Source organism: Brassica rapa, chromosome A03 (assembly GCF_000309985.2).
Source record: "Brassica rapa cultivar Chiifu-401-42 chromosome A03, CAAS_Brap_v3.01, whole genome shotgun sequence".
NCBI lineage: Eukaryota > Viridiplantae > Streptophyta > Magnoliopsida > Brassicales > Brassicaceae > Brassica > Brassica rapa.
The window spans coordinates 31,935,888-31,960,095 of NC_024797.2; the positions used below are offsets into that span (position 1 = coordinate 31,935,888).

At 36.9% G+C, this 24,208-nt stretch overlaps 6 protein-coding genes across 7 annotated transcripts; 2 read left to right on the forward strand and 4 right to left on the reverse strand.

Moving 5' to 3' along the window:
* Positions 1-225: 225 nt before the first annotated feature.
* On the reverse strand, positions 226-2,550 carry LOC103862471 (peroxidase 49). Its single transcript, XM_009140178.2, has 4 exons — positions 1,479-2,550; positions 1,210-1,401; positions 962-1,127; positions 226-835 (listed from the first exon to the last, which is right to left on the reverse strand). The coding sequence occupies exons 1-4, from the start codon at positions 1,701-1,703 to the stop codon at positions 423-425; spliced, it is 996 nt and encodes a 331-aa protein (XP_009138426.1). The 5' UTR covers positions 1,704-2,550; the 3' UTR covers positions 226-422.
* Positions 2,551-3,502: 952 nt separating this feature from the next.
* On the reverse strand, positions 3,503-6,304 carry LCB1 (long chain base biosynthesis protein 1). Its single transcript, XM_009140179.3, has 11 exons — positions 6,113-6,304; positions 5,849-5,998; positions 5,672-5,766; positions 5,501-5,592; positions 5,323-5,416; positions 5,174-5,246; positions 4,955-5,087; positions 4,706-4,880; positions 4,493-4,633; positions 4,039-4,404; positions 3,503-3,963 (listed from the first exon to the last, which is right to left on the reverse strand). The coding sequence occupies exons 2-11, from the start codon at positions 5,952-5,954 to the stop codon at positions 3,796-3,798; spliced, it is 1,443 nt and encodes a 480-aa protein (XP_009138427.1). The 5' UTR covers positions 5,955-5,998; positions 6,113-6,304; the 3' UTR covers positions 3,503-3,795.
* Positions 6,305-6,522: 218 nt separating this feature from the next.
* Positions 6,523-9,551, forward strand: LOC103862473 (salicylate carboxymethyltransferase-like). The gene is made up of 4 exons (XM_009140180.3): positions 6,523-7,591; positions 7,670-8,083; positions 8,154-8,426; positions 8,833-9,551. The coding sequence occupies exons 1-4, from the start codon at positions 7,508-7,510 to the stop codon at positions 9,172-9,174; spliced, it is 1,113 nt and encodes a 370-aa protein (XP_009138428.1). The 5' UTR covers positions 6,523-7,507; the 3' UTR covers positions 9,175-9,551.
* Positions 9,458-10,199, reverse strand: LOC103862474. The gene has a single exon (XM_009140181.3). It carries the CDS (start codon positions 9,960-9,962, stop codon positions 9,594-9,596), a length of 369 nt encoding a protein of 122 aa, XP_009138429.1. The 5' UTR covers positions 9,963-10,199; the 3' UTR covers positions 9,458-9,593.
* Positions 10,200-12,034: 1,835 nt separating this feature from the next.
* On the forward strand, positions 12,035-19,974 carry LOC103862477 (transcription factor BEE 2). Its single transcript, XM_009140184.3, has 4 exons — positions 12,035-12,513; positions 19,112-19,294; positions 19,379-19,675; positions 19,761-19,974. The coding sequence occupies exons 1-4, from the start codon at positions 12,247-12,249 to the stop codon at positions 19,854-19,856; spliced, it is 843 nt and encodes a 280-aa protein (XP_009138432.1). The 5' UTR covers positions 12,035-12,246; the 3' UTR covers positions 19,857-19,974.
* LOC103862476 (U-box domain-containing protein 5) lies at positions 19,945-23,463 on the reverse strand. 2 transcript variants are annotated; one of them, XM_033287811.1, is made up of 5 exons: positions 21,869-23,463; positions 21,682-21,755; positions 21,403-21,588; positions 21,209-21,316; positions 19,945-21,133 (listed from the first exon to the last, which is right to left on the reverse strand). In XM_033287811.1, exons 2-5 carry the CDS (start codon positions 21,730-21,732, stop codon positions 20,084-20,086), a joined length of 1,395 nt encoding a protein of 464 aa, XP_033143702.1. In that variant the 5' UTR covers positions 21,733-21,755; positions 21,869-23,463; the 3' UTR covers positions 19,945-20,083. The 2 variants fall into 2 exon arrangements, with proteins under 2 accessions (XP_033143702.1, XP_033143703.1); XM_033287812.1 differs by having other exon boundaries at positions 21,233-21,316; positions 21,682-23,463.
* Positions 23,464-24,208: the final 745 nt, after the last annotated feature.

Genomic DNA, 24,208 nt, shown 5'->3' on the forward strand with positions numbered 1-24,208 from the left:
TAGAGCAATATTAAAGTCGTGTAAATCTGCTTAAAAATTGGAGTTGAGATTTTAAAAATTGTGATTCATTATTAACTATAAAGATTAATAGTAATAAAATCTGTACAACATTTTAATACGATGAAAATAAAACTGTTAGATGTAGATTAATAAGTGATGCAAGTAAATCATAATAAACCAGTATAATTACCATTTGTAGAATGAACGATGTAATAGAACAATTAATCAATGTTCAAATAATACATTTCATTCTTATTTTAACACAAAGCAGAGATAACACAACATAAAACTTCAAATTGCAAATAGAATAAAATATTAAAAATACAACATATCACAAACAAATTAAAGCAAAATGTCATTCATACATTTCTTTCCCCCACAAAATGTTTATTTATTTATTTTAATTTCCTCATATCAAGCATTCAAGAGTTTATCTTCCTGCAGTTCTTCCTGATTTCTCCACTCGAACCCGTCAAGGGAGAGATGTTTCCCATCTTGATCATGGACTCCGCAAACTGCTCGAAAAACTCTCCTTGATCCTCTGCGTACTTCTTTACAAGCTCTCTAGATTTATCGTTGCTGCTGAACAGAACCTGGTCCGAGTTCAACAACCCCATGTTCTCCACCAAGTTCTTGAAGTAGCTGTTGTCGAACTTCGCCGGGCTGACCTTGTCCAGCACCGAGAGAATCTGGTCTCCTCCGGATCTTGGACACTTTTGGCGCAAGTTAGCAGCGAAAGATTGTTCCAGTGTCATGTCTGGACGACCGTTTCCAGACTGGTTGTATAGCCTCTGTCTGAAACTCGTGCATCTCGAGAATCCAATGGTGTGACTCCCTGATGAGAAGCAGTTAAGCAAGTTTATAGGTTATAAACTTATCAAAAAAGTTTATAGGTTATAGTTTTTTTTAATATTATGTTACGTGCATGTGAAGCAATTCTCACAAAGTGAAGGAATCTTACCGGAGAGAGCAACAAGGTCAGTGACATCAAGTCCTTGACGTTTGAACTTTGTGAGAATTGTCTGGAAAGTATTGTTTGGTGCAGGGATGTTGTTGTTGGAACCACTCAAGCTTGCACTTCTTGAATCTCTTCTTCCCAATGGAACCATCCAGCTTGGTCCACCAGTCTAAAACCAAGAACCAAACCGAATCAGCTATTTTTTTCATTTTTTTTTAGACAAGAGAGGTTGTGGAGGAGGCGAGGCTTACAAGAACAGAGGAGTCTCTAGCGGCTAGGGTGAGAGCATCAGCGCAAGAGACAGTTCCAGGACATTCTTTCTCAAGTTGAGCTTTGATCTGGTCGACTACATCAAATCCACGAGCAGATTTTCGGTTAGGGTTTGAGTTTTTCTCACTCGTTATCCTCCCACTGCTGTCTAGAAGCAAAGAGCCATCACAACCCTACATTTCACAGTTACCTTGCTCAATAAGTAACTAAACCTAATAAACAAAAAAAAAAATGATACACGTAACCAAACCTGAACAAAACAGTCGTGGAAATGAAGTCTGATCAAGGAAGCAGCCATACGAGTCTCTCTAGCAACAGCTTTAGCTACAACTGATCTCACTATCTCCCCAGCTTGTGGGCATGAATGTGCATAAAAGCCTGGGGAGAGTTTGCCTCCGTAGCTCTTGTGACAGAGACAAAGAGGGAGAAAGCAAAGAAGAGAAATAACAAGGAGAAAGCTAGTGAGTCTTGCCATTACTTTTATAACAAGAAGATGAAGAAAGGAGAAGAGTTTGTGATGAAGCAAGGGGAGATGAATGAGGTATTTATAGTAAAAGGCTTTGAAGAAGAAGTAAGAAGTGGAGTTGTTATTAGCTAAATCTCAAGATTTACAAGAAGATTAAAAGAGACAAAAGTTAAGGTTTGGTACCCAACATTACATGCTTAGTTTGACTAATTAGCCTCTCTTTTTTTTGGTTTAGTTATATATACAATTGATTTGACTTAGTTGGAAGGAGAAAAGCAAAGCAAAGCTTTGAAGTTTTAATATATGAAAGTTGATCTTTATCCATGTGTTAACGACTCATAACAATGATTTGAAGAGTGTTAATAACTATTTCTTTATTTCTTTATCTCTTGTATAAGTAAAATTAAAAGCGAAGAAAAAGACCAAGTATGAACAGAATAACTTCATCTTAAAAGGAAAGAAAGAAAAACAGCAATATAGTGCCTAGATTTAACTAAATCTAAAAGAAGAACTGGAAATTAAAAATATTTACTTTTGCAAATGACTTGGTTGATACTATACACTAGGATATGTTAAGAGCAAGCCCAAAGACTTTTGCGTAGTGAGAAAGAAAAGAGAGCAGGAAGAGATTCTAACCACTCTTTTGACAAAAACAAAAAGTTCTTCAAGTGTCAATCTTCGTTTGACTTATGAACACACTTAGGGGTGGGCGTTCGGGTACCCGTTCGGGTTCGGATCGGATATTTCGGATTTTTAGGTATTTTGGTATAGAGGTGTAGAACCCGTTCGGGTATTTCTATTCTTTGGGTCGGGTTCGGATATTTTTAATTCGGATTCGGTTATTTCGGATCGGGTTCGGATATTTAAATTTTGAATAAAAAATTAAAATTTTCATTTCTCAAATTTCTTGTATTTAAAAATATAATTTTCACTTAACTAATTATTTATTTTTAATAGATTGAATGGTTAATAAATTTGGACACAACATTTAAAAACTAAAAAAAAATTAATTTAGTTAACTTTTTAATTTTGGATATAAGGGGGTGATTGGTAGTTGCTGTAGGTGCTGTCCACAGCCCTATTATTTATACAGCACCAAATTCAGAGCAATCAAGCTTTAATTTTTTTTTTGAAATGACAGCTTTTGAAATAACTTACAGCTGTACAACTGCTCTGCAGAGCCAAATATCCAAAGCAATTGTTTACTGCTTTCCATAAAATTTTACAGCAATAAAATCTAAAGCCACAGCAAAAAATCTACAGATTTTTTTCTACAGCAAAAATTTTAAAGCTACAGCCATTACCAATCAAACCCTAACTTTTTGTTAATTTTTGAAATAAAAACTTGACAAACATTTTAAGTGAGTAGCAAATCATATTTTCCGTAATTGTATGTATATCATATGAATTTAAAGTATGTGTAATATCAATATAAATATTTTATATAAAATGAGAGATATAAACTAGAAATATAAGATTAATTATACATATGTTCGGTTATCTTCGGATATCCATTCGGGTTTGGATATTATCCGTTCGGATTCGGGTATCCAATCTCTCCTAATTCAATACCCGTTTGGGTATTTTGCTACTTCGGTTCGGATTTCGGTTCGGGTTTTTCGGATCGGGTTCGGATGCCACTTCGGATATCGGATAAAGTATCCACCCCTAGACACACTCATGTTAGAGAAGCAAATAAACGAAGGTTTTGTTTTGTCTTTTTCTATTCATAATACATGATTCTGCAGGTAAAAGCAATCTCGAGGTGAGCACTTTCAACTTTTTTGAATCTAGTAAAAACTAAACCAGACAGTTCAACTGCATGCAATACCATTGATTGAGACGGCCATTATCAAATCTTAAAAAACTCAAATGATCAAATGAAAGCATTTGGAAAATTTTCATAAAAATGTAAAGAACAAGAAGCCATTGTTCTTCAAGAACTCTTCTTCTTCAGCCTATAAACATCTACAAGCTTTTGAGTCTGCGAATTTGTCTTGTCTATAATCTCAAATGCAAGTGTTGAAAGAGTTCCTCTGGTGCTCTTGGAGAAAAAACATCTCTTCTTTTTCTCTCTGGATGAGTTTTGGTGTTTCAGGACTTAGAGTAGAAGCTCTGAAGCGAGTCTCTTCAGAGACTCAGATACTTTAACAAGATCAGACTCTGAATGTCCCGCTGAGACCAAGAGTTTGATACCCACAGGCAACCGGCACTTATCAAGAAACGACTTCTTAGAGCTCACAACCAACAACGAGTCTTCCTTCAGCGCCTGCACACATCCCAACAATGAGTCTTCTCTATCTAGATTCGGTTTTCACAAAAGAGAAAAAAGATGTTTACTTACACGATCAGCCATTTTCTCGAGTAGAAGCAAGTCCTCTTTAGTCGAACCACTCGATTTCTCTAGCTTTAAGAAGACAATAGGTGACTCAGGGTCGCTTGCTAGCGACATCCCCTTGATATCCTTCAATCCTTTCCACAACAGAGCAATGTTATGCTTCATCTTAACTAACAACTCAGGGTTCTGATCAATGACATCGATGGCGGTGATAGCAGCGCTCGCAAGGTACGGTGGCAAAGAGGCAGAGAACACATATCCTGAACTGCTGAGTCTCTGGTAATCGATGATGCGGGCGTTCCCGGTGCAGAATCCACCCTCTGTGGCTAGTGCGTGGCCCATTGCAGCAGTCACAACATCTATCTTCTCAATCTGTTTCACAGAGAAAAAAATCATCAAGCATCAGGATCTTATTTGGCAAATGATAAGTCTTACTAGAATGTGTGTCGTTCATACGCACAGGGACACCGTGATGCTCTGCAAGACCTCTCCCGGAACGGCCAAGCACGCCGAAAGAGTTGCTTTCGTCCAATATAACACGAAATTTATACTTCTCTTTCAGTTTTACTATCTCATCGAGAGGTGCGATTTGACCAGAGTTCTGCAGATAAGCAAATGGGAAAAGCGTCAAGGTGAATGAAAGCAGGAGAAGAGAAAGAGCCGCTTAAGATACCTGATATACAGCTTCAGCTACAATGTAACGCCTCAAGTTCTTAGAGCGCTTGTTCTTTGTCATGATCTTCTCGAGGGTGCTACGGAGAGAGTCCATGTCATTGTGCTTGAAGTACACGATTGTGCTTCTTGAAAGCTGAAGTCCATTTTGTATCCCCCAGTGAACACCCTCGTCGCTAAGAGAATACAAGAATGAGTCTAACATTCACATCAAAGAGTTTCCACTTGTAATAAGAAAATGTCTACTTACGCAACAATGATATCGCCTTTTTTACAGAAACAAGGAATGGTGCTGAACATCGTGGAAAGCCCATATGAATAAAGGATTGTATCAGGAGTACTCAAAAACTTTGATATTCTGGTTTCGCAATCAAGATGAACATCTACGCAACAACAAAAAGTACCAAACAGTAAGAGATTCATTCGATAAATAGAGAGGAAAGAAGAAGATTCCTGTTGGAGTTCTTACCAATAGTACCATAGAATCCACGAGGACCACAAGAACCAACGCCATATTTCTCCAACGCAGAAGTGCATGATTCCTAAGCATAGACTTATCTTTAAGTACACACAAAAGAAACAGTATTGAATACAAAGTAGTTAGCTTGTTGAAGTTACCAGCAACTTCTCGTGTCCAATGAGTCCAAGATAATTAGCAGACGCAAAATTCACCACGTCTTTTCCATTAACCGTTGTATGCGGTCCAGCAGCACTGTATGCACAAACCCCAAACAGTTTAAAGGCAATGAAACGAAGTACAGAGAAGTAGTATTCCACCACACACACACACACACACCTTTCAAGAACTGGTGGCTCATGCATCATGTCTTCAGTAATTGGCGGTATAAGAGGCTCAGGAACCCATTCATCACACAGCTCATCTATTTCCTGAGCATTAAATCAAAAACTCAATACACTTCCACTAAGCACAATCCTTATCTTATAATGAGATGGAGAAAGAGAGAACCTGCTCAGTTAACGGTCTCTTGGGAGGTTTGTAACTCTTTTGAGAGAGGAGGATGACAATTACAAAACCCAACAAAACTTCAACAAAGATGTGCCCTGAAAGGAAATAAAGATTGAAGCTTTAATAACAATAATAATCTCCATAGGCCTCAAAACTATATATATTACAATCAATTACATTGGATTCGGACACCGAACAAGACAACTCTAGCTGAAGGAGCATCCAGAGCCATTGTCACCCAATTCAAACCTGCCCTGAACATCTCCACGAGATTCGTATCCATTTTTTGCTCGGTGGATCGAGCAAAGTGCAGCGAGAGAGTTCGAACTATACAAATTGAGATCAGGAAATAACAAAAAATGAATCCAATTTCACTCTATAAGGAAAGATCTGTGATCCGATCAATTACAATAGATCCGAGACCATGACAAGGGATGTTACCTGATCCCAGTGGATTTGGAGCAGGAGATATTGTTTGCCCACAAGAGTGGAGATGCAGAAGATTGGCTTTCGAATTTTTCTCGGTGATTTTGATGATAGAAAAATCAATTAACAGATTATTCTAAGGGAAGGAGGAGAGAAAAAAAGAACAAATTTTAAAAATTTTAATGAAGAGGAAGAAGACGAGAGGGCGGATCTGTCAATGTCAGTGTTAATGGGCCCATAAGTGTCCATTAACATATAATGGGCTATTTATTGGCCCAATTTACCGACAAACAGCTTTGCCGTCAATCCCTCTACTGACACGCGTGCGTGCCCCTCCCCGTATCGTACCAGATAAGGACTACACTCAACAAGCATAGGAAACGATAAGAGAGGAAAAAAGAACTAATAAAAGCCTAAAGGTAAGGAAGAGAGAGTGTACTAAAGCCTAAAGGTCAGGAAGGGATAGAGTGAAATGGTGGTCACACACACCTCTATCATCATCTCCCATTTTTGTTGAGCCTTCTACCTTTAAAAGTCAATTTATTTTCATTTTCTGTCTCACTTTTCTATAATGTTTTGTAACAATACATTACACTATGTTTGTCCCTCTTCTGTTCAACCATATATTTTATATAATTCTTCAGCATGTGAGACCATGTGATGATATATGAATACCCAATATATTCTCTAGTGAGTCAAGATATTCATGTACATCATCAAAGTTTCACCTACCCTTTTCTATAATGTTTTGTAACATTACATTACACTATATTTGTCCCTCTTCTGTTCAACCCAGGTTCAACCGTATGTCATATAATTCTTCACCATGTAAGAGGCCATGTGATGATATGATGAATACCCAATAGATTCTCTAGCGAGAGTCAAGATATCTTTTAAGAATACATTGAGACTCTAGATTAAACAATACTAAATGGTAATAGAGTCCACCACTAATAGAAATAGAGTCTAGCACTGACAGCAATAACAGAGTAAAGAAAGTACAAACATAACATGAAGCCATCATGATGTAGTTGGAAAATTTTCGATTTTCGATTTTTTAATATTATCTTTTTCCTATTTTTGGTCACTTTGGACTATACCTTACCATTTCGCCTTCTAAACTAAACTCACCATTTATTAGACCCATTTTTAAATATCTTTTTGTTGAATCATGGACAATGATGAAAGAATCCCATTTTGTAATTTAAAGTAAGAAAATAAAGAATTTATGGAAAATTCGTTATTTAATGTGAAAAAATGAAGAGTTTATAGAAAAGGAAAAAAAGTTTGGGTAATGGAAGATGACAGGCCAATTACTCATTTAAGAAAAGCAAATTATCACCAAAAAAAGAATTACAAACCCTAACTCAAGAAGTTAGCGAGGTTTTAAAATTTTATTTTCTCGTTGTGATGGATAAGAGGGATCTAGGAAGAGAGTTTCACATGACAGGAGGAGTTGGGAAAACTAGTTATGCAAGAAACTCTTCCTTACAGGTTCTTGATATTTTCAATTTCTTCACTTCATAATCTTGACTTCTAATTAGCTCTTTTTGTTGTTTTTGATATTTGTAGAAGAAAGCATCTGATGAGGCCAAACACATCACACTAGAGACACTCCAACAGCTCTACAAAGAGACAAAACCCAAGAGTTTAGTAATAGCTGACCTGGGATGTTCTTCAGGACCAAACACTCTCTCCACCATTAGAGACATCATCAAAGCCGTCATATATGCTCACCGCCGCGAGATCCCAAGCCAGCTCTTACCAGAACTCAACTTCTTCCTTAACGATCTCCCAGGGAATGACTTCAACTCCATATTCAAGACCTTGCCTGACTTTCACATAGAGCTCAAGAGAGATACCAACGATGATGAATCCCCTTCAGTTTTCATTGCAGCCTACCCTGGATCATTCTATGGAAGGCTCTTCCCTGAAAAGACCGTCCACTTTATTTATGCCTCTTACAGCTTACACTGGCTCTCCAAGGTGAACATATTGAGAGATGGACTCCTTCAGGTTTATGTATATACAAATACACTGAGTTGTTTCTTTGCAGGTTCCTCCAACTTTGTATGATGATCAAGGCAAGTCCATAAACAAAGGATGTGTTAACATCTGCTCCTCGAGCCCTGAAGCTGTTTCCAACGCTTACTACAGTCAATTCAAGGAAGATTTCTCCATCTTTCTCCAGTTTAGATCAAAAGAGGTGGTTACTGGAGGTCGAATGGTGCTCATAGTACTTGGAAGAGAAGGTCCAGATCATGTTGATAGAGGAAACTCTTTCTTCTGGGAACTTCTCGCAAGATCCTTAGCATATCTTGTTGCACAGGTATATATATTATATAGAAATATTCTAGAATAGTTAAATAAACACTTATCTTTTTCAAAAAATTAACCCACAAAGAAGAAATGAACAAAATAGCATTAACTAAACAATTAAATGACATTTTTATTTTATATTTGGATTTGAAATTAGTAGTTATGGTTTAGAGTTTAGTATTTAAAGGGCATGTTAGAAAAAAAGTTCTTTGGAGTAATTTAATAATTTTATGTCTTTTTTAGAATTTTGTTTTTATCTTTTATTTAGGGCTATTTTGATCATTTTCTTTTTAGTGTTAATTTTGTCATATTATTTCGGGCTATTTAATTTATTTTCCCTATTATATATAATTCTTTGTAGTGTTGGTTTCACAAAGATGTATAAACCATGTTATATTGTATCCATTTAATTGTAGGGAGAAACTGAGGAAGAGAAGCTCGATTCTTACGAGATGCACTTTTACGCTCCGAGTGCTGCTGAGATAGAAGATGAAGTGAACAAAGAAGGGTCTTTTGAATTAGTGAAGTTAGAGATGTTGGAAGTGGACAAGGAGAAAGGCAACGAGGATGGTATCAGTTACGGTAAGGCGGCTGCGAAGACGGTAAGAGCGGTTCAAGAGTCAATGCTTTCACTACACTTCGGGGAAGACATTCTTGACAAGCTGTTTGATAGATATGGTAGAATGGTTGACGAGGAGTTGGCTAAGGAAGACATAAGACCCATCACATTTGTTGTTGTCCTAAGAAGGAAGCTCTGAAACCAACATATATGTAGCAAATATTGAATATAAAATCATATCAAACCCATTGCAATCAATCTCAATGAAACCTGTAAACATGTTTCAGTGTTTTAAACATTTATTGTGGTTTACATTTTTGGAATTTTCCATTTTTTGTAAATGGAAGAAGAGAACCCCTCCTTGAGCTTCACGTAACCAAATGTCTCAATAGTCAAACCAAAACTGCTTGACCTTTTCCTTTGAAACTTTCTAAAATTTACAATTTTTTTTGAAATATACAATTTTGTGTCCAACACTTGTGTTCTTATAAAAAAATTTAATTATTCGATAACTACAATATACAAATATCATCACAAAATTAAAAGATATAAACTCATTTGTATTAAACAAATTTTTTTAGAAAAATATTGATTTTCATTTTACATAAAATTCACCATCTACTTGAAATAAATAACAGGCGTGTTAGTTCTCGCATCCCACATACCACCTTCCTTCAAATACTCAAGATACCTAGAAAACTCAGGCTTCCTAGTTGTAGACTTCTTCTTCTTTCCATATAAAAAGCTAAAGATCGGGTGGCTAAACTTGCTTGTTGGTTTGACTTTCTTGGATTTCTGACGAGGAAGCTCCTCAAGAATGGTCGGAACACCACCAGCACCAAGCTTTATAGATGGAGCATAGTAAGGAACACTCGAGGATCTTCTTAGCTTTGCTCCGAGTAAACTGAAAGTTGAATCATCACTTACTCGCTCGTACCCTCCACGACGGCTTCTTGTCCTCGTGCTAAAGCTTCTTAGCATTTGCATCTCTTTTTATTTCTTGAAAATAGAAAAGTCAGTCGATAAGATGATGTAAAGAAGAGATGATTTAGTTGTTGGTGTTGCAGTGGGAAGAGTTTCATCAGTGTGGTAATATATATAGAGATGTAATGAGATTTTATTGTTTATGTTATTTTGTTTGAAAGTTGAAATGGTCAGAGTTTGGCTACCAGTTCGTAAAGTCCAAAAGAATTTATGGTTTTTTAATTCGATAAGATAATATAAAATAATATGTAGGAAGGATTCGTTGAGCTTATTTGACTTTTCAATGTTATTTGAACTCAATCCTTGACCTCATCATCATCCAGGAACTTCCACGAGACTCCGTTTATACTACATTAAAATTAGAATGCCTAATGTTTAACATGTTTTTATTATTATTCATAGATCATAGTGAATCAAATAAATGAATAATACCTTGTTAAGAAATCATCTAATGATGTTAGAGAACATGTGTTTTATTGTTCATTGTGAATCAAATAAATGAATAACATTTTGTTAAGAAATCATCTAATGATGTTAGAGAACATGTTTTTATTGTTCAAAGTGAATCAAAGAAATAAATAACATTTTGTTAAGAAATCATCTAATGATGTTAGAGATAATGTTTTTATTGTTCTAACTTCTAAGTGAATCAAATAAATGAATAACGTTTTGTTAAGAAATCACTAATGTTGTGGGCCTTGTGGCATTCAGAGAAAATAAACCTAAGAAGATAACTAATTGGAAACATAGAATATTTACTCTTAAACGACTCTAGAAGCAAGTCATATAGCAAGGTCAAACTAAACAACACAAGGCTCTACCTTTCTTCTGTTCCAAGCTTCCTGGAAAGTTAGAAACATTTTAACACAATTCTAGATTTGAACGTTCTTGTTCAAAGATTGTGTTGACAAAACATGAGATATGTGTGCAGTCGTTAGCTTTAGATGGAAGACCTTTTCGCAGATACATTTCATGACAGTTAGTGATCTCCCTTTGTTGTAGCAAAACAGAGTAGCTCTGGTTTTGGTGTTTGTAGTACCTGTAGTATATTTCTTGTGATCACTCTTTTCATGTTAATCTCATTACCAGCTTCTTCTTGATGATGATTCCAAAAGAATCATGGATGGATATGAGTGACATGTGACCAATTGTCGACTGAGACAAGAATACATGGTGTAGTAACTAACCTTGAACTAACTCTACAGAGAGATACGCATATCCAACCATTCGGATTTACAATCTCCACTATTTTTAGTACAATTGAAAAAATGTTCTTCATCAATTAAGAACCATACGTCTATTTCAATGTTATTATAACTTTACATTTTGCCATCTCATTCTCATACATAAACTGTAGCCTGACGACATTCAAGAGAAACTACAATCTCTTATTGCCTTCAAGATTAAGAATCTCCAATCATCTACGAATGAAAAAAAATTGCAAAACAGTATTGATTCTCTTGAATGATATCGCCGAGTATATAGATAATGTAAGAGATATGTAATTACAAAAATATAGAAGAAAACATAATTGTATAGGGACCAAACACTTTGATATGTCGCCTAACATCCTATCACTTATCTTCACACCCATTTTCTTCTTTGGATCTCTCTCTCTTTGTTGCCCCTATCACTTCCAAATTTCTATTAAATAAAGTAATGTTTTCAAAATATTCCAAGAGATTCTCTCTCTCTAAGATATACATTTATGGTTAATGATATCCCTGATATATGAAACAGAATAAAAACTAGTGTAACTTATAGATTGATAAATGGTAGTAATAATACGTCACAAGAATCATGTTTTGATTCACAACAAGCCATGAACCACCGCTCATGATTCAAACCATTGTTTTCTATTCATTTGCAAGTAAAGATTCATTATTCACATTCCCCACATTCTCGACCTTAAGAAACACTCTTTCTTCAAATAAAATTATTTATAAAAAAAAAAATCAGAGAAAGACACAAAAGACTAACTTAAGACACCCCTAACCTCATGTTCATAAGGACATGACCACATGGTAGGTTATGTCAATTAGACCCCACAACTTCTCATCTCACCTTCTATGTCCCCAACCTCCTCCACTTTTGTCACTCTCTCACTAGATTTAGAATCTCATGTGTGTGGGTCAATGTTGCTTTCTATTAAAACTTAAGAATAATCATATCAAATGGATTACATTTCTCCCCAGACATACAACTCAACTCTCTCTTTCTCTCTCTCTCTTTAGCTTTAAACCCCATAAGAAAAGATAAGAGCTCTAAGTTTCTTAACCTTCTCTCCATGGACTTGACTGGACTTAAATGGCTGCAACAACACCAACAAATGGTTTCACCTGAGTTTCTTCAGATACTTGGCTCAGATGGTAGAGAAGAGCTCAGAAGGGTTGAGAGTTACTTGGGAAACAATCTTGATGAGTTGCAGAATTTCAGACCGGGTTATGATACTATTGATGGCTGCATCTCCAGGACAAGTAGCTTCCAGATGGAACCAGTGAAAAGCAATGAAGAAAACAGAGTCGTTGCCTTGCAGAACAAGAGAAAACCTGACGTTTCACTACAAGAAATATGTACATTCTTAGCTCATGATTAACGCTATTATAGGGGTTTCATAGCGTTTTCTCATCTGCTATGTCATCGGCAGCCATCATAGGTCCCCTCTCTACGATAGCGGTTTTATTTGACGCTACTAATATTCCAATACGATAGCAATAAATGAATGCCGTTTTTAACGTAACAATAACACGTTTTTATTTTGTCACAAATTGTTTACGATTCATAATTCGAGTTATGATATGTCCTTCTACAATAGCTGTTCAGTATTCCTATATTTAATTTTGCTACAGCTTTGAAATATGTTATCATTGTCCAATTCGTAGGTACTTTTAAACGCTATGATATTTTACTATAACTTTTTTTGTTTTCGCTATTGTAGATTTGTTTGTCTAATTCGTAGTTTGATTTAAATGCTATGATTTTCAACTATAACAATTGTATTTTGTTATTACTGGTTTGTTGGTTATGCTATGATTTGTTGGTGCCCAGAATTGATTTCAGAAAACAAATCTCATAAACAACAACGAAAGCATTCATAGAGCATTCATAGAAAATGACGTAAAGTCTTACACATAAACATAAGTCATAAAGTTTACACAGCCGATTGAAAACAGAAAACACAGTCTTACACATAAGATAATTATAAGTTCAGTAGCCTTTTTTAAAGGCTGGACCAGATTTCTTCATTCCCCCAAGTTGCTACAATCAAAACCTCTATTAATCAGTTTAGGAATTGCATCAGAAAGATTGTAAAGAAAAAGCACATTACTTACCTGTTCCTCTTAAAATATGACCAATTTATCAAGTGGCCATGCGATAGAAGAACCATGTGCATCCTTCAAGCTCTCCATTTCATCAGACTTCCTCCAAACGTCTGCATCATCTACCAACACTACATCTACCCACACTCTAGCTGCGTTCGGACCTAATCGTACAAAGTGAACCATCTGATTTGGGTCTGTTGAATGCACACGTCCTTCGGCAACAACTTGTTTCCTCTCACTGATGTCCATCAATTTACACTTCTGATTCACGTTTATAGGTTGGGATCCATCATTTAGCTGTCATGTTTACAATACAAAACATTGTAGTACTCAGACAGTAAGACAAATAATAATAGAGGAAAACCTAAGGAATAAAATGTTACCGGCATTGAGGAAGACTTCACAGTAGGAGTAGTTGATGTTGTTGCTCTTGATTTTCCATTTTTTTTAAGGCTGCTTCCAGTAGACCCAGGAGAAGGAACTTTAAGACCTGCAGTATTTGGAGTCGGAGACACTTTTCTTCTTGCTTCTACCGGGTTTTCGAATACAACTTTGTGAGCGGGCCATGATATAAAAGTCATTACGCTGTCCTCAAGGTATGCCACTTCCAACGTAGGCCTCCATAAAAATGTTTCAGGTTCATGTACAACATCCAGAAAAACTTTTACTGCCTTTGGTCCGAGAGGAAGTCCATTCACCAAAGCTTTTGGTTCTTGCGTCTGCCAGCGTCCTTCACCAACAACTACATTATCATCGGATAAATCCAATAGTTTGCATTTGTTGAGAGAATTTGATCTTGAGCCCTATCAGACAATGACAATACAATATCAGTTTAAGCCTACTCAGTACAATATCAGTAAGAGCCTACTCAGTACATTAACTAGTAAGAGAATGGACCAAAATACTTTACCAGTGGGGCAATATCTTCTGGTTGGAGGCCCTGGCCTAGTTCAACACATTTACTCTTAGGCCATGCAATAATATGGCCAACAGCTTCCTGAATCGTGCACATGTTCTTTGCAGGTCTCCAGAGGAAAGCTTCTGGTTCAGTAGCAGAGTCAACCAATACTTTAACATCTGTAGGTCCTAAACGACAGTCATTGACTATATCGTTTGGGTCTGAAGAGAGAATACGGCCCTCACCAACGTTGCCATCTTCATCAGCCCAATCTATTATAAGACACTTCTTTTCTGTTTTTTTGTTCACACTCCTTGCAGCCGAGTTTTCACCAACTTCATATTCTTCTCTCTGTAAGTTAAACCAAAAAAATTCTTATTATTTTGTTATCACCTACTATCTCAATGTATAAACAGAAATATTATATGACCTGGTTTTTCACTGCTGCTAGTTCAGCCTTTAACTGATTAACCGTTTCCTGGAGTTCATATTGCTTCTCTTGCATTTCAGAAATAGTCTTGTGCTTAACTTGGAAGCAAGCTAACTTGGTCTTACTCATATTTCTGCCCATTACTCTCATACGACCAGGATTATCAGGTCCTAACAGCTTGACGAGTGTATCCTCATCTTGATTTTTAGCAGACGATGGATTGGCACCACTACCAAGCTCAGCTGCCTTTTGCTGTACATCAGACAACAAACGATTCTTTTAATATGAAAAGCATTTGATATAGCAAACCATAATTTATGTTTTTCACTTACAATCTTTTCAGCCGCATTTGTGTTTATAGGAGTTCCATCTTTTCGGGTACGAGACTTAACCCATATTTTAAGTCTTGTCACTTGAGATGGGTCATCAGAACTGTTTTTCTATGGAAACATTGTATGTCAATATACCAATTGAAAATGAAACAACGAGAAGAAAGAATACGTACCATGTCTTCTGCTAGTCTAACCATTCCCTTCCGACTACAAGTGTGAGGTATCTGTTTGCGTCTTCTCTCCTTGTAGCTATCACTCACAGCCTATCATAACTTCTGATTGTTAATATGTTATGTACTTTGAAAACATATTTTACTCAACTCAAAATACATACCTTGAATTCTTGGCTTGTTTTCAACTTCACAAATTTGCGCCACTCAACCGGAGGAACATTTTTTGGTCTGAGCTTCATCCTTTGTTGGTTATTATCGGATTCATTGATTTGGGTGACAAGACGTGACTTCGATGATCTCCACAACGCTCCCATCTGCTTAAGCACTGCATCCCTATGGTAGTCTTCATCAATTTCAAACCTTGCCTGCACTCATAAATATCAAAACGAGTAAAGACAATATAAATATAAAGAATAGGATTCTTACTCTACAAAAGGTTCGACGAGAGCAAGGTTTTGGATGATAGCAAGGTGTGCTATTTTCTTCTCCATTTCAGTGAGTGTAACTGATGTGCCAGCTGATATTGGACGACCCTCTAAGATAGAGCTGTTCTCATAGTCCATGTTTCTCTCTACTTTATCTTGTACATTTGTTGACTTCCTGAGAAAATCACTGCAAAACTTCATACATTCCTCGGCAAGATAAGACTCAGCAATGCACCCTTCTGGTCTAGCAGGATTTCTAACAAAGTCTTTGAGGACTTTCATGTACCTGAAAATGTGTCTATGTCGATTAGCAGATTAAAATGGCTATAAAAGAAAATTAGAGGAAAATATCTACAGCAGTCATGAAGACATTACCTTTCAAATGGGTACATCCATCTAAAATGGACAGGTCCACCAAGCCGGGCCTCCCTTCCTAGATGCACAGTCAGATGGACCATGATATCGAAGAAACTTGGAGGAAAATATCTTTCAAACAAGCAAAGCGTCTCTACAATCTCCGCTTCCATAACCAGAAGCTGCTCTCTATCAATAACTCTCTGGCACAACAGATTGAAGAATGCGCATAACCTTGAAATGGCAAGTCTCGGTCCTTTAGGTAACAGCCCTTTCAATGCAATGGGAAGAAGTTGCTGCATTAACACATGATAGTCATGTGATTTCAGCCCTGTGACTTTACAGTCATCTAACGAAACACCTCTAGATATGTTGGAACAATATCCATCTGGCCCTTTGAAGTCAAAAAGCCTCCTGCAAAATATCTTCTTCTCTGTCTTAGACAAAGACCACGGGGCTGGAGGAAGATATGTTCGTTTTCCATGTATGCGAGGGTGCAAATCCTGCCTTATACCAAGATCCTCAAGATCTTTACGAGCCGGAAGACCGTCCTTGGATTTCCCACAGTGCAACAATGTCGAAACTAGACTAGCAGCCACATTTCTCTCTACATGCATAACATCTAAGTTGTGCCTCACCGGGAGTTCCTAATCATATCAGAAACAGTACATAAAGCCAAATTTAGACATAACATATTCAAAATGTAAAACTACATAAGGTAGCATGAAAGAGATATCTTACCGCCCAATAAGGTAGCTTGAAAAAGATAGATCTTTTCTTCCATCTAGATAACTCATCCTCATCTATTTCCACTTCTTCCTCTTCCTCCTCATCTTCCTCTTCCTCTTCCTCTTCATCTAAATCCGTACAGACCATCTTTTTTCTCTTACTCCCAGAATGTTTAACATTGCCAAAGTCATTCTTGAAATTTCTGAGATTTTGTGAAATTTCAAGGCCGGTTAAAATTCTCCCCCTTCTCCTTTGCTCAGCTTTTCCATCAAACCACTTCTTCTTTCCCCGAAAAGTATGAGCTGGTGGCAGACCTTTTCTGTGGCACATATACACATGTTTTCTGCTGTACTTGAGCCACATACTGTCTGTGTTTTTCCCACATAAAGGACACCCCATTTTTCCCTTCACTTTGCAGCCTGCAAGATTCCCATAAGCTGGGAAGTCACTGATCGTCCAAAGCAACATTGCCTTCAGTGTGAAAGTTGATCGAGTAAACGCGTCGTACACTAACTCTCCACTGCTCCACAAATGGTTTAGATCTTCAATGAGAGGCTCTAAGTAGACATCTATACTGTTACCGGGCTGTTGTGGACCAGGAATCAACAGTGAAAGCATTATGTTCTCCTTCTTCATACATAAATCAGGTGGCAAGTTGTAGTTGACTAACAATACCGGCCAGCAGCTGTACATAGAATTCTTCATGTTGAATGGATTAAATCCGTCTGTTGAAAGTCCAAGCCTCATGTTCCTTTCTTCAGCGGCAAAGGCAGGGTATTTCGCATTCATCTGATCCCATGTGACTGAATCAACAGGGTGTCGAAGTTTCCCATCAGTGCTTTTGTAGCTGAAGTGCCACCTTAGATCCTTAGCCATTTCTTCAGACCGGAACATTCTCTTCAACCGTGGGATTATTGGAAAGTAGCGTAATACTTTCTGTGGGACTCCTTTCTTCTTCTCACCAGTATGGATATTACTCTTCCATCTCGATGCCTTGCATTTTGGACAGTACTCAAGCTTCTTCAACTTCTTTCTGAATAGGCAGCAGTCATTCACACAAGCATGGATCTTCTCGTAACCCATATCAAATGATTTCAAAAATTTCTTAACCTCGTACAGTGAAGTGTGCAGCACATTCTCCTCTGGTAACATTTCCGGCAACGTCTCTAGCAGTTCATTGAAGCTCTTGTCAGACCATCCATTCTGAGTCTTCAATCTAAATAATGACACTATTGCAGATAACTTGCTGTGGTTCGCACATGTAGGATACAAAGGTGTTTCAGCTTCAGCTAGCTTCGCCAAAAATTCATCTTCTTTCTTGTCCTCTCCCTCTGCTATCTCAAAGACATCCCCCGTACCAGCTAAAGCTTCATCAGAACACTCAGCGGCTCTGTATAAACCAATGATCTCATCATTCCATTGACTTGCCCTTCTTTCATCTGCAACCACTGAGCTCAACTCTCCATGCAGATACCAATCAGTGCGCTTCTTATAAGCCTCCTCCATTCCTCTAGTAACAAGATGAGCAACTACCACACTTCCGCAATGACGATCTATGTTACGACAGTCAATGCAAGGACAGACAATCATATCAATTCCTCCCGAAGCTGCAGCCACTTCCCGTACAAACTTAGTAGCTCCTCTCTCATAAGCAGGATCGACTCTTCGGTGACATGAACAAAAATTCACAAGCTCAGTGACTAAACACATACTGAAACATAACATATATGATAAAATTCATTACCTGCTCAGATGAACCCAGTCTTTATCCATCATCTATGTTCTAAAACCTACATTCAAACCTTTAGTAACATAGAGAACCATTCAAAGTAACAAATAATGTAAATCGAAATCGATAAAATCATGAATCAAGTTAAATGTTGTCAAGAATATAATAAAGGAAATCTAAGCAAAGAACGTAGAGCAGGAACGCAAATCAAACAGGAAAGAAAGAAAAGACGAAATCGAAGCAAGCAGAAAACATCTCTTCCATTTGAGATAACAAATCAACAGAGATGTCGCAATCTCAATCTTCGATACCTTCGCAATCGACAATAATGGATGTGGGGAGCTCAATTACGGTTCTGGATTAGCGGATTAGGGTTTTAGTGATGGAGATTGTGGTCTAATTTTTTTAGGGTTAGTAGAGAAAGAGGGGAAACTGAGAAAAAGAGAAAGGTATTTCGCGAGTGGAGAGAGGGAAAATAATCAGATTAGTCTTTTTTTCACTAAGTGTGCCGCGGTAAAGCTAATTTTAGGTTCCCGCTTAGTGAAACTCTACCATAGCGTTTAATTAACCCTATTATATAATAAGCAAATTTTAGACTCATCTATGATAGCAGTTCAGTAAAACGTGCTATAGTCATGTGCTATCAATGAAGACTTTTTTTGTAGTGTTTGTATCTCAAGAAATTTATGCGGTTTAGGTTTTGTTTAAACATTGATTTTGATTGTTCATTTTTTATCTTAAATCAAATTTTGGTTTTAGGGTAAGAGAGAAACAAGAGAGAAGAAGAAGAAGATCAAAGCAGAGGATGAAACAGAGTCAAGCATGAAAGGAAACTCAAACATGAGCAACACAGAGACATCCTCAGACGTTCTGAAACAAGATTACATCCATGTGAGAGCTAGAAGAGGTGAAGCCACTGACAGACATAGCTTAGCAGAAAGGGTAACTAACTAAAAGTGTTGCTATTACACAGATTAATTTAAGAGAGATTGCTTATAGGGTTTTTTACCTGATTGTTTTTGATAGGCAAGGAGAGAAAAGATAAGCAAGAAGATGAAATGTCTTCAAGACATTGTTCCTGGATGCAACAAAGTAACTGGTAAAGCCGGTATGCTTGATGAGATCATCAACTACGTCCAATCTCTGCAGCAACAAGTCGAGTTCTTGTCCATGAAACTCTCCTTCTTGAATCCACAGCTTGAGTTTCATATCAATGAATTGTCATCCATGATGGCGGATCCAAGGTCTTTTCCATTACACCGGCAAGGATCTCTAGATTACTCAGTCTTAAACTCAAACCAAACCACATCTCTCAACGCTCTTGTAATAATCTTTTCCCTCGCAACAAATCTTTCATTTCTGGTTTCTTGTCCGTCAAGCAACCTATTTATCTTTTTCTTTCCTGCAGAAAATGGAGACATCTTCAATCTGGGATGTTCACTCACAGTGTCTTTACAACAACTTGAGAACCGATTCAGTTTCCAGTTTCTTCAGCCTCAAGTAAAGAAGTTAGGGATAAGGGTCATTGAAAATTCTGCAAATTTTTATTTGTCTGGTCATTCTCTTTGTTATCTTAAAATATGAATCAAAAAGACAGAGGAAACCATTTATTTTATTATAAAGACAGAGGAAATCAAATTTGTCCTCACAGTCCTTCTCCCATTTAACTTACAACTACACTTACATTAGTATATAGAAAACTAGACAAAAAAAGGCTTAAATTAAAACACCCTAACAAACGTTTCTTCTACTTGAGAATGGGAATCTGAGTCCAAAAAGACCAGACTTCTTCAGAGATGGAGTTGTTAGCATCGGTTCTTGATGCTTAACTGGAGTAATAACAGCCTGTGAAGTAGTTGCACCTTCTGGAGGACTGTTGGAATCTACTTCTTCAAGAGCTCTAAGCAACTCTGATGCACCAACCTTGGCTTCCTCCGTTCCATTGTTGGATATCAAGAAAAGAGATGAGTAAATATCAACGCCCTCTCTCACAACAAGGCTGCAATACTCTATCTTCTCCACACAAAGAAGTAAGAGGATGGAGATTGTATTCTCTTGCTCCTCGGTAACATCTGAGTCCAGCAGTTCAGCTATTGAAGCTAAACAACCAGGTGTTTCCGTTATACAAACCCTTCCTTTCTCCGTGTTGCAGAGGTTCCTTAGAATGATGATCGATTGCTTGCTGAACACGCTTTGTTGCAAGAAAGATGTGAGTTTCTTGACGAAACCGAGAGAAACCATTTCCAGACAAATCTCGTTGCTCGAGGAGAGGCTCTTGAGTGTGTTCATAGCGTCTTCCTGGAGATGGTCTGCTCCAGACTCTGCCATCTTCAAGAGGGAAGAGAGAGAGCCTATCTCCACCTCCCTGTGAGTAGAGTCTGTGACTTCAGTTCCTGATTCAGTCGAGAAGCTTGAGTTGAAGTCAGTACACCCGGCTTCTACAGCACTAGCACACACAAGATCATCAACAGACTGAAGCTGCGTGAAAGAGTTATCTCTCAAAATGATCTCCTCATGCTTCTTTAAAAGACAGAGAAGATACTTCAGAACCTGTCTCTTGTCCCCTAGTTTCACTAAAAGCGACTTTAAGGATCTTCTCTCAATCACAATTGCCTCAGGAGTTGAAAGATGGAGCTTCACCGCTGCATAATGGAAATCTCTAATCTCATCAGGAGAAGATGTGCCCAGCTGCATCAGTTCTCTAACAGCTTTCCCAGCTTCTTCTTCAGATGGTTCAAGAGACAACACAGTTGATCTCAGATCTTGGACTATTTGAGTTATCTGCAAATCAAAACTCTCATCACTTATTCTTCATTTTTTTTTATAGAAGAATCAAAAATAGTTTGGTACACAAACCTTAATAGCCAAAACAGTTGGTACCATGCTTCTGATGTCAGATAAGCTTTGCTCTAATAACTTCTTGGCTCTACAACCTCTTGAGAGTATACCATCTCCTGTTACTGCCTGAAGAATGAAGCAACACATTAGGCCACAGAAAGAAAAAAAATGCACATTTGCAAATAAAATTAATTTAAGAAAATGTGACAAACCATGTAGAGTTTGCTGGATTCGCTGCAGTACTGAAGAAGCAGCTTAGCTTTCTCCAAAGCTTTGTTGAGCAAACATAGAGTCTGTATCCCTGAGGAGGATCCGGGTCGAGCATCTTCTATATCAGGAAAGATGCTCATGATACTATCAACTAAGTTCTTTAACTCTAAGCACATGGAAGAGTGCATCTGGAAACAGTGCAAGCAACACCAAACATGTCATTACAATAACTAAACCTTAAGGCAAAAAAGTTCAATTATAAGGAGATGATTAGAACAGACCTTGAAGGAATGAGGCAACTTCTCTATCCGGGTAGTGATGTCAATTCCCATCTAACACAGCAAGTTTCAAGATTCTGCCAAGTTTGATAAACATATATTTGTAAGACAATTTGACAATGAAACAGAACATCAAGTAAACAAACCAAACCAAAGCAGAGCAGAGATAAAGGTAAGAGAATTGAGTTACTTTTTTTTTTTTTTGTCAACAAACTAAGAGACAGTCTTTGAAGGTCACTCGTGTTAAAGATCTCGAAGGATTGCAAAAAAAAAGGGTACAAACTTTGGTTGTTGATTGGAGAAAATGAAAAAGACTATTATGAGTAAGAGAGGACTGCGAGTGTTAAAGTGACTCGTTGAGCTTTCACATTTTAAAGGACGATAACTGGGCTGTGACGGGAATCTACGTAACCGCGTAATGCTGGTTTCAAAGGATGGATTGGTCTTAGTGTCGCGTCGCACTGGTCAAGTCAACATGCAAACAGGTTTTATTTTCTTTAGTAATTTACACAATTTTCTTTTAAATCCAATTCTATTTCTCCAGGGAAAATGGAACTTCTGAGTGAAAAAGTCTTTCTTCTTTGGTCTTTTATTTCCGTGTGTAAAAAATAAAAGACCATTCATGGTTAATATAAAATTATAAATTAGCTGCCCATCTATGGTTTCATACATCTGTTTGCAGATGTTAATATGGACATCTATTTTTGACATACACTTTGCTAACGTTAAGGATGCGCCATTTCGCTTTAAATTACCTATTCAAACTTTTGCCTCATTTTATGGTTTATTATCTTTCATCAGACAATCTTGATTGTTGAAGATAGAAAAAAAAATTGACATTATCGCCAAGATTGGGTCCCATGCATGTTGTAACTTGCAATAATTTAACCCCAAAAGAAACTACAATGTAAATAACATTGGAGGAGTGTGTGGTAGTCACATCACATGGTATGAGTGAAATATAACACTTTCTTGTGACCACAACCTTCGCAAATGCAAATTATCAACGTTTGTGTAAGACTTTGTATTTCGTCGCAACCCGTTGAGTGGTCCACCTTTTTGTTCTTCTCCAGTAAATGCCTAAATCTACACTGTTTTTTTCACATGAAGATATTTTCAGAGATTGACATTATTCGCACGTTCAGTTTGTAATGATATTTTACAAGATGTGTAGTTTATTACTAAAAGAAAAGATTGTATGTGATGAATAGCTTATGATAGTATCTATATACTAGTATATTACTTTGGCCTTTGGGCCGAATACGATAATATTGTAAATTATTCAAGCATCGACACTTCAAAGACTGCTGCTTGAGTTTGATCCATGTCGAGTTCTTTCACATCCTTTTCATATCTTTTTGCTTTCTGGTTACTCTCATGGAATCCGTTTCCTTTCTATTTCTTTCTCTCCTCATCTTGGTTTGCCAGCACCTATAGTGAATTTCATTTTGTGTAAATAAATTACTTATGTGTGTAAGCAACCAACTATTCTGCATTAAATAGGAACATGACCTATTTACCAATATCATACTAGTTAGTCGGAGTAGAGAAATGAGACATGCATCACGTGTATGAACATTTTATAATAATTCACAATGTTAACTGTTTATATAAGATCATACTAGTAGCATGGTATGTGGATTAGTTTTTATAGTTTTGTTATCGACTTACTTATGTGCTATGCTACTGTGGTGTAGGAGTTCAAATGACTTTATCGTGGAGACTACAACGTTGAGTACTTTCTGCCATTTGACAAGTCTCAGCTAGGAGTTTGTGTTTCTGATCCAAATTTATTTTACCTATCTTGTTTTTTTCTTACAATAATTCATGAATATTTGTATTGCAAAATCAGAGCTGATGGGAAACATAAGAGAGGAGCCGAGTCTCATCATTTGACAATTAACCAGATTATTGTTCTCAGTACTGATACCAATTGATATGGCTAAATTTCCAAGACAACTTTGGCGTTAATACTATAAACATTCTTGTTGTCCATCATGCATATATTCTTCGCATAATTTTTTTTTTTTGCTTTTTATTTGTGAATTTATTTCTAGTATTAATTTTTTCAGTTTGGAAAAATATGTCAAATACTTATCAGATGCATTCTGAAAATATTACAAAGAATGACTTTGTACAATTTCTAAATTTCACTCATGTCAGAAAACTGAATGTTGGCTATAGAGTTACTACGAGAACTAGTGTTGATGAATAGACCCATATTGATCGTCTTGCTCTAAGAATCAGACAAAACTATGGTTCTTCTAAATTTCCTCATAAATATACATGAATTTACATTTTTTAGTGGAATCCTGTATTTTAATAATTGTTTTTCAAATATGTTTTAATAGTTGTTAGTTGAAAATATAAGAAAAATAGTACAAGACAGAACTTAAGGATATATATGAATCAGAAACGAAGTTTACACTATACTAAGCGAAAGAGATTTGATCTTGAATCGTGGTCAGAGTAGAGCATACGTACTTAGAAGGTTATAAAGTAGGTACAAGTATCACTCGTTCATTTACCC

Bases quoted from the DNA above. Each gene is read 5' to 3' on its own strand.
- LOC103862471 (XM_009140178.2), bottom strand. From the start codon at position 1,703: ATGGCAAGACTCACTAGCTTTCTCCTTGTTATTTCTCTTCTTTGCTTT. The intron at 1,402-1,478 runs GTTTGGTTACGT...TGTGAAATGTAG, and splicing joins TCCACGACTGTTTTGTTCAG to GGTTGTGATGGCTCTTTGCT. The intron at 1,128-1,209 runs GTAAGCCTCGCC...TCTTGGTTTTAG, and splicing joins CTAGAGACTCCTCTGTTCTT to ACTGGTGGACCAAGCTGGAT.
- LCB1 (XM_009140179.3), bottom strand. From the start codon at position 5,954: ATGGATACGAATCTCGTGGAGATGTTCAGGGCAGGTTTGAATTGGGTG. The intron at 5,767-5,848 runs GTAATTGATTGT...ATTTCCTTTCAG, and splicing joins GTTCGGTGTCCGAATCCAAT to GGCACATCTTTGTTGAAGTT. The intron at 5,417-5,500 runs GTGTGTGTGTGT...TTGTGCATACAG, and splicing joins GAGCCACCAGTTCTTGAAAG to TGCTGCTGGACCGCATACAA.
- LOC103862476 (XM_033287811.1), bottom strand. From the start codon at position 21,732: ATGGGAATTGACATCACTACCCGGATAGAGAAGTTGCCTCATTCCTTC. The intron at 21,317-21,402 runs GTTTGTCACATT...TTCATTCTTCAG, and splicing joins AATCCAGCAAACTCTACATG to GCAGTAACAGGAGATGGTAT. The intron at 21,134-21,208 runs GTTTGTGTACCA...TTTGATTTGCAG, and splicing joins CAACTGTTTTGGCTATTAAG to ATAACTCAAATAGTCCAAGA.
- LOC103862477 (XM_009140184.3), top strand. From the start codon at position 12,247: ATGGACTTGACTGGACTTAAATGGCTGCAACAACACCAACAAATGGTT. The intron at 12,514-19,111 runs GTTTCACTACAA...TTTTGGTTTTAG, and splicing joins AGAACAAGAGAAAACCTGAC to GGTAAGAGAGAAACAAGAGA. The intron at 19,295-19,378 runs GTAACTAACTAA...TGTTTTTGATAG, and splicing joins GACATAGCTTAGCAGAAAGG to GCAAGGAGAGAAAAGATAAG.
- LOC103862474 (XM_009140181.3), bottom strand. From the start codon at position 9,962: ATGCAAATGCTAAGAAGCTTTAGCACGAGGACAAGAAGCCGTCGTGGA.
- LOC103862473 (XM_009140180.3), top strand. From the start codon at position 7,508: ATGGATAAGAGGGATCTAGGAAGAGAGTTTCACATGACAGGAGGAGTT. The intron at 7,592-7,669 runs GTTCTTGATATT...TGATATTTGTAG, and splicing joins CAAGAAACTCTTCCTTACAG to AAGAAAGCATCTGATGAGGC. The intron at 8,084-8,153 runs GTGAACATATTG...GTTTCTTTGCAG, and splicing joins GCTTACACTGGCTCTCCAAG to GTTCCTCCAACTTTGTATGA.